Source organism: Oryzias latipes, chromosome 1, assembly GCF_053564925.1.
Source record: "Oryzias latipes strain Hd-rR chromosome 1, Olatipes_Hd-rR_3.1".
NCBI classification, from domain to species: Eukaryota; Metazoa; Chordata; class Actinopteri; order Beloniformes; family Adrianichthyidae; genus Oryzias; species Oryzias latipes.
This window is the reverse complement of record NC_136237.1, coordinates 42,758,292-42,766,326: the sequence shown is the minus strand read 5'-3', so window position 1 is coordinate 42,766,326 and position 8,035 is coordinate 42,758,292. Positions and strand designations below refer to the sequence as shown.

Genomic DNA, 8,035 nt, shown 5'->3' with positions numbered 1-8,035 from the left:
CCTGTTGTCCTCCCCAGCTGTGGATATTTTCAGCGTGTTGTCTATCACTCGTGAGTCGATAAATGTTTGTATTTTTATGGAGAGCTTCTTGTTTTTTTGTGAGGAAAACTTCAAGCCGCATGTCGTCTCTTCAGTGAACCAACAGGAAGTTCCTGAGATGACAGCAGTTATGAAAGAGGAGCGCTTGCTTTGGTTCAGCGGTCAGGTGGGGAGGCGCAGATCTCCTGTCTGATGGAAAAAAAGACAGCAGAGCCAAAGATCACGAGGGAAACTTTTATTTCCTGTCAGGTCAACAGACAAAGGTTAACAATGATGGAAAAACCCCTAAAGAGCTGAGGAGTGACAGAAACATCTGAACAGGTGGAGCTGCAGGTCATGAAGGTTCTGCAGGCTCTTGAACCTGATTGTCTGCATGTGTCCATGACTCGTTTCCACCTGCTGAGGGTCTGATAACTGATAGTCGTCACTTTTACAGCAAACATGCAGCTACAGGTGATGAACAGGAAGATCCACACAGACTCTACAGGAAGAACTGAAGGTGTTTCAGAAAAACTCCTCATGTGAGCGTCAGCATGAACTAACGGAATGTTTCACATCTATAGAATGTCCTGCTGCGCCACACTCTGATTGGTGGTTAAAGAGTGAAAACACTCATGGCAGCAGATGCTGATCTCTCATTGGCTCAGGTGTCACTACATCACCAAAGTGTTTGGTCCAAAGAAGCTCCTCAGATATCTGTATTAGCGTAAGCTGCAGACGGCCTCAGTGTCTGCGCCACAGATGCAGACGGCCTCAGTGTCTGCTCTGATTTCCTTGACAAGCAAACCTCAAGTTTGATGGTTACCCGTTTCCATGGTTACTAAGTTGGAATGCTCAGCAGTTCTTTATGAAACCATCCTTCTGACATGGATCATCAGGTAAAAACTTTCTGAAACATTTGGACTCAAACGTATCCGGTCCTCTTTTGATCTGATCCGGATCACAACTGCAGCGTCGTGTTTCTGACTCGTCAAAATCTGGTAAAAATGTCTTCAAAAGATGATTTTTTGGGCATAAATGTTTCGCGTTACAGCGTTAAACTTTCACCTGATCCTATGAAAACGTCTTCAAAGTGCAGCGTGTCGTGTGACCGGCGTGTCGTGTGACCGACGTGTCGTGTGACCGGCGTGTCGTGTGACCGGCGTGTCGTGTGACCGACGTGTCGTGTGACCGGCGTGTCGTGTGACCGACGTGTCGTGTGACCGGCGTGTCGTGTGACCGACGTGTCGTGTGACCGGCGTGTCGTGTGACCGACGTGTCGTGTGACCGGCGTGTCGTGTGACCGACGTGTCGTGTGACCGGCGTGTCGTGTGACCGGCGTGTCGTGTGACCGGCGTGTCGTGTGACCGACGTGTCGTGTGACCGGCGTGTCGTGTAACCGGCGTGTCATGTGACCGGCGTGTCGTGTAACCGGCGTGTCATGTGACCGACGTGTCGTGTGACCGGCGTGTCGTGTGACCGGCGTGTCGTGTGACCGGCGTGTCGTGTGACCGACGTGTCGTGTGACCGGCGTGTCGTGTGACCGGCGTGTCGTGTGACCGGCGTGTCGTGTGACCGACGTGTCGTGTGACCGACGTGTCGTGTGACCGGCGTGTCGTGTGACCGGCGTGTCGTGTGACCGGCGTGTCGTGTAACCGGCGTGTCATGTGACCGGCGTGTCGTGTAACCGGCGTGTCATGTGACCGACGTGTCGTGTGACCGGCGTGTCGTGTAACCGGCGTGTCATGTGACCGACGTGTCGTGTGACCGGCGTGTCGTGTGACCGACGTGTCGTGTGACCGGCGTGTCGTGTGACCGGCGTGTCGTGTAACCGGCGTGTCATGTGACCGACGTGTCGTGTGACCGGCGTGTCGTGTGACCGGCGTGTCGTGTAACCGGCGTGTCGTGTGACCGGCGTGTCGTGTGACCGGCGTGTCATGTGACCGGCGTGTCGTGTGACCGACGTGTCATGTGACCGACGTGTCGTGTGACCGACGTGTCATGTGACCGGCGTGTCGTGTGACCGGCGTGTCGTGTGACCGGCGTGTCGTGTGACCGGCGTGTCGTGTGACCGGCGTGTCGTGTGACCGGCGTGTCGTGTGACCGGCCTGAGCGTTGTTTACCTGCTTCTGCATCGTGACCTGTTGTTGTTTGTTGGTCCAAAAGCTTTGAACTTTTTTAAAAACACTTTCATGTCAGAAGCAGGAAATCAGAAATCAGTTAAATTGTTTGGGAGAAGCAGCTGCTGAACCAACAGACACAATCTGAAACTACAAACACAACTGACACACAATGACAGACAACACTTGGACGCGTTTCCTTCTTGGCTTTGACCTAAAATGTGAAGAAAATTCTACGTTTGCTTTTCCTAAACAGACAGAGAGGACGCTCCACCATAGATCTGCAGTCTGAGCTCAACCATAGTAACAGGTTTAGGGGTCGTCATGACGACCCCTAAACCTGTTACTATGGTGGAACCAACCTGGATGAATGAGTATTCATAGACCCATGTCTGAGCTCCACGTTTGCAGATTATCCCCACAAAAGGAGGGTGAAAAGACCATCGGCAGTATTTCAGCTCCTGCTGCTCTTTTTTGCTGACTCATCTTTAGTTTTGCATTATTTGATGGTCGTTGGGATTTTTTAGGCCGCCTAACTTCTCTGACAGCTGAGTCGTCATGGTTACGCCGCTGTCAGAGGAAGGCTGGTGGGGTTTGGACTCAACTAACTAACAAGCATGACTCAGCATTTCAGCAGCAGAGACGCTATTCTACAGGAAATCCTGAGATCAGCGTCTGACGGTTTTCAAGTCCTTATTTCCAGAAGACCCCCCCCCTAACAGGATAGAGAGCATCCGTCCCCCGTCACGTCCTCTTACGCTCGCTGCCCCGCCTCAGGAGGGGGCCCAGGCACCTCACGCCCTCCTGCAGCATGGGGGTCCCGTGATGAGGGTCTGAGGGGTCACAGGGGGAGGAAGGAGATCCGGTTAGTCAGACTACAACATCGTGTCACGCTAAACACACTCCTGCCGTGAACAAGTCCCGACCCGAGTCTTCGACGAGAGGCTCGGGTCCGAATTCAAGTCTCAGCAAGGTCACGAGGGTCACATGACCAGCAGAGGGCGGCGTCTTTCACAGACTCCACCAGGGGGTAGGATCACCTGCTGGATGTGGTCATGTGACCCAGACAAATGTTGACACAACATTTAAAATGTCACCATGGTGAGAACTTGGTAATAACCTGCCAGTCAAAAGGCCCCGCCCCCTTTTGTGCTGAAATGTTGACATCAAATATGAAACAAAAGGAGGAAAACTCCCATTTTCACGAGTCTCAGACCTGAAGTCTGAGTCTGCTCTGAGGTCTCCTGAAGATCCAGGATGAAGCTGCTTTCATGCTGGTATAGAATCCAGAAGCTGGACGGATCCAGAACCAGAACAGAACCGGGACACAACCGAGCGTTAGTCCTGGTCAGAGCCGCTGGGAAACTCACCGATGACTTTGGCCTGGACTCTGATCTTCAGACTGTGGTCCTTCCTGCCTTTGGTCACCAGCGTGAGGTCCTCCTGGGTCACCCCCTCCTGGTGGGTCCGGTACTCGCAGGTCACCTTCACCCCCCCTGAGCAGACAGACAAGGCTCTCATGCTCACTTCCTGTGGTTTGCAAAAGCCAGCGACTGATGAAAAATAAACAAAGTTTGACTTTGAACGGAGAGGAAACATTTTCATCAAACACAAACTTTTTGAATTCTGTTTGTAAAAATGATTTTAATTTAAGCATTTCACTAGTTGACCACTAGGTGTCGCCAGAGGAACTGCAGCTTTGATTCCATTAGAGGAGCTTAAATTATATTAGTTTATAATTAAATTGATTTTCTGACTTTAATTTAAACCCTCTTCATTAAAGAACTTTAAAGTCTGATTTTGCATCAAACTGCTGCTCATGTCATTGTTGAACCTTTAGGCTCCGCCTCCTGGGGGTCACATATTTGCAGTTCTGGTTCTGCGTTTTGACCACATCCACGTCACCAAATTCTCCTTTGAGGAGGAGCAGTTCTGGTCGGGTCGCGGTGGAGACGGACTCCTCCTTGTTTCTGTGGACGCGCTGAAGGACGGCGGGGTTCTGGACTTACCCTCCAGTGTGGCGCCGATCCTCTGGACTCGGAGGTTCGGGGTTCTCCTGGACGGGGAGGACGAAGGAGCGGTGGAGAGCTCTCTGCCCAGAGCAGGGACTTCTGGGAGTGTGAAGACGACCTCGTAGGTGTGGTGGCTCTTCAGGAAGCCAGCCTGGGGGGGCGTACACGTGTGGAGAGGGTCATGTGATCATGTGTGCCTGAAGGCTGTGCAGGTCTTCCTCGCCATCCGTCACTCACCTTCACCAGGAAGCTGCCGTCCTTCTCCCGAACGGCGAGCAGGCTGGACACCTCGGACCGGTCGTCCCTCCGCGTCGGGGAGCCGGGAGGCTCGTCGTCGTCAGGGAAACGCACCCCCCCGGCTTTGGAGGTGGAGCCTGGAGAAAGATGACGTAATCTGAGCGTAGGGGGCGGAGCTTCATCCTTCAGGTTCAGAGGAATTCCGATGAAGAACGATGAAGAACGATGAAGAACGCTCCAGACCTGCTTTTAGTATTTATTTCACTCCACATATTTCTAAGGGGGGGGCGTCCTTTAATGTGTGTGTGTGTGTGTTTGTGTGTGTGTGTGTGTGTGTGTGTTTGTGTGTGTGTGTGTGTGTGTGCATGGAGAGAGCATCTTCATCAGAGGAAGACCCCCCCCCCCAGCTATTTGGGCGACAGACCATAATTTCTATCCCCGTATCACGTCCTGGTTGGAGCACAGAGCGCCGCCTCGGATCCGCTCCTGCAGACTCTAGCGGGTCGGCCTTACCTTTTCTTCCTGTCGCCATGGTAACGGAGTTAGGTCTGGGGCCGTGCTGAGCAACACCTGGATTATGTCATAATCCACCTGAGAAAAGACAGTTCCATTGAAGAGGAGAGCAGGAGGAGGCGCAGATCCTCTTTCAAACAGGAAATTAGAAACATCCCAACAGAAAAACTGGATTTTCAAAATAAAAGACGGAAATGTGTAGCTTTTCCTAAACAGTTTTTTTGTTTTATGCCAATTTTTCAGAATTTGGACTAAAAATTTTCTGGAAGAAAGTTTGATTTTATCCTATTTTCACAGTAAAAAACAGAACAAACTAACACGTTTAGTTATTCTGTCGTTTTTTTCGCATCTGCATCAGTTTTGGTTCCAGCGCATGCGCGCTCAGCAAATGGAGATGCTGCGTTCGTCCTGATTTATTGAACGCGTCACGAGCTCAGAGACGTTTTCAGAGATTTTCCGTGATGAGTCACGTGACTCGTGATTTGTGCTGCATGAGCCCGTGGGAGAGGACAGCAGAATCTTCCGGTCCGCCCCTGAACGCATCACAGCAACACAAAAAACCCCACACAGGATCGCGCGCATTTTACTCACATCCAAACCCCCTCAGCATCCCGCGCGTGAAAAGAAACAGGTACCGTCTGCTCTGCAGTCCGTGACCCGGTTCGGTTCGGCGGCCCTGCTTCGTCTGTCCGGAGGAGAGGGAGGAGGACAAGATGCGCGCCACGCACAGCTGATGCGCGTCCCTGAAGCGGGCCCGCGCGCGCCCCCGGAGCCTTCATGCGTCACAGTTGGTGACGGGCAGTGCGGTCATCCGGACCGGGAGGGGTGGGCGTCTCCAAAACACTACAGACCACTGACGGAACCGTTTTTGGTATCATTTGGGGCTATGATATCAGGGGGCGGGGCTCTGGGAGTTGTAGTTTTTTGGATTTTCTAATAAATGTTCTCTGGTAGTCAGGAGGTTCAGAGGAAATGTAAAGGTTTTAGAGTCTAGACTGAAAACAGAATTTAAAAAAAAATTGAACTTCTTTAAGTGTTTTTGTTTATTTATTTATTTGTTTGTTTGCTCAGAATCTGCAGCCAAAGCCACAGAAATGCAGATCTACATCAACGATGTTCTGTCAGGAACTGGTTCTGGAGGACCCAAAATTCAGGAGACCAGGCTTGGTGACAGGAAATAAAACATTTAATAAACAAACTAAAACATGACAGAACTATGTGGAGAAACAAACCGGTGACCAAACAGAGCAGATGACCTGATGAGGATGAACAGAAACCAAGACACTTAAATAGGCTGAAGGCCATGAACTGAACTGAAGACAGACGGCTGTGGATCAGGAACCTGAAGGTGGAGCGACTGACAAGAAGAAAACCAAGAAGAAAACCACAGAATCCTCACATCTTCAGGTTCATTCATTTGGTTTTAAAGCAGCTTTCATGTGCATCAAGCCCCTCATACTCCTGCATGAGAAATATCACCCTAAAACAATGTTTATGATTATCATAAACAGCGTTTTGTTTTTATTTGTTTATTGTTCTTAACAGTTTTATCTTTGACAACAATGAACTCCTGACTCTAAAAATGACCTTTAACCCCGCCCATCGCTGGCGTTGGACCTCTGTTGGCGCCTGCTCCTCATCAGAGAATGGAGCAGCCGCCCTGAGGTGCTTGCTGCCGCCGCCAGGCCTGACGGTCCAGCCGCTCCTGGTGCTCCTGGTGCTCCTGGTGCTCCCTTAGCTCCTGCTCTCGTTTGGCTTCTAACGCCCTGTTTTCATCGATGCGATTGAATTCCTCTCTGGCACGCCTGTTCTCCGCCTCCTCCCTCTCTCTTCTCCTCTGCTCCTCCTCCATTGCTCTCCTCTGCTCCTCCACTCTCCTCTGCTCCTCCTCCATTGCTCTCCTCTGCTCCTCCATTGCTCTCACACCATCATCATCCTCAGTTCACTGTTGTTAGGGATGAAGGAGCCTGAGGACCAGAACCACATCGGGTCAGAAACAGAGTTTCTGCAGAAACGTTCCACTGTTCTCATCCTCCAAACCAAACCATCTGATCACATTTCAAAATAAATTTCATGAAATTATTCTAAACCTGGAATCACAGACAGAAAAACTTCAAGCATTTCTGGGCTTTCGTGTCATCAGGCTGATTCTAAAGTCTTCATTCCTTTGAGTTTTAGCACCTGATAGTTTCTGAAAACAGCATCTGAGCAGAAAACCGTGACCGTGATCGTCTCTCGTACAAACGTTACGTTTGGAAAGCTCCTGTCAATCAGCTGTGCTGCCTCCTCTTCCCTGTGATGAAGAAGCTGGCCTCACCTGAGCTGCAGGCGGTCTCCGGATCGGTCATGACGTTCCTCTGAAGCAGCTGAAGTGACTGAAGGGAAGCTGCAGGCTGCTGAACTCTCCACGGTCAGAGTCAAACTGAAACCATTCACAGCTTTTCAGGTCAGACCGGTCCTTCTCCTCCATCAGGTGGAGCTCAAAGCTGCTCAGGGAGGGGGTGGGGGTGGGGGGGGGGGTACCACTACTGACATGTATTCAGTTCTGAACTTCTATCAGACCCAGACTCATCTGGGGGGTCTTCTGTGACGTCTTGTCATTTATGCAGAGATCGAACCAACGGCTGCAGAGAACTTCACTAAGATTTCTAGGATCCACTGTCGACGTTGAACCTTCACCTCCCTGAGGCCGTTTTCCTTTTAGTGTTGGTGCGGCGTGCGGCGTCCGCTGTCATGCGGTCGCTGTACCGGTCTGTTGTGGTGAATGAAGAACTGAGCCAGAGAGCAAAGCTCTCAATTTACCATCCGGTTGTCGTTCCAATCCTCACCTGTGGCCATGATCTCTGGGTCATGACCCAAAGAACCAGGTCCCAGATACAACAGTTCAAAGGAGCATCCTCCATGGGGGGGCTGGGCTCTCCCTTAGAGATAGGGGGAGGAGCTCTGTCACCCATGGAGCCGCTCCCCCTCCACATCCAGAGGGGCCAGTTAGGGGGGCTTGAACATCTGGTCCAGATGCCTTCTGGACGCCTCCCTGGAGAGGTGTTCCGGGCATGTCCCACCGGGCGGAGGCCCCTGGGAAGACCCAGGACACGCTGGTCAGCTGGTCTGGGAATGCCTCTGGGTCCCCCCCAT

General features: G+C 51.5%; 1 protein-coding gene and 1 long non-coding RNA gene across 3 annotated transcripts; both read right to left on the bottom strand.

Moving 5' to 3' along the window:
• Positions 1 to 259: 259 nt before the first annotated feature.
• Positions 260 to 5,691, bottom strand: adisspa (adipose secreted signaling protein a). 2 transcript variants are annotated; one of them, XM_020702453.3, is made up of 6 exons: positions 5,536 to 5,691; positions 4,901 to 4,978; positions 4,388 to 4,524; positions 4,148 to 4,301; positions 3,509 to 3,634; positions 260 to 2,971 (listed from the first exon to the last, which is right to left on the bottom strand). In XM_020702453.3, the coding sequence occupies exons 2-6, from the start codon at positions 4,917 to 4,919 to the stop codon at positions 2,883 to 2,885; spliced, it is 525 nt and encodes a 174-aa protein (XP_020558112.1). In that variant the 5' UTR covers positions 4,920 to 4,978; positions 5,536 to 5,691; the 3' UTR covers positions 260 to 2,882. The 2 variants fall into 2 exon arrangements, with proteins under 2 accessions (XP_020558112.1, XP_078804907.1); XM_078948781.1 differs by having other exon boundaries at positions 5,492 to 5,667.
• A 722-nt stretch (positions 5,692 to 6,413) lies between these two features.
• Positions 6,414 to 7,342, bottom strand: LOC105353613 (uncharacterized). Its single transcript, XR_908608.2, has 2 exons — positions 7,218 to 7,342; positions 6,414 to 6,867 (listed from the first exon to the last, which is right to left on the bottom strand). It is a non-coding gene; the product is annotated as an uncharacterized LOC105353613 (long non-coding RNA).
• Between the last annotated feature and the right edge of the window lie 693 nt (positions 7,343 to 8,035).

Bases quoted from the DNA above. Each gene is read 5' to 3' on its own strand.
- adisspa (XM_020702453.3), bottom strand. The intron at 4,302-4,387 runs GTGAGTGACGGA...ACGCCCCCCCAG, and splicing joins ACGGCAGCTTCCTGGTGAAG to GCTGGCTTCCTGAAGAGCCA. The intron at 2,972-3,508 runs GTGAGTTTCCCA...GTGACCCCTCAG, and splicing joins AGTCCAGGCCAAAGTCATCG to ACCCTCATCACGGGACCCCC.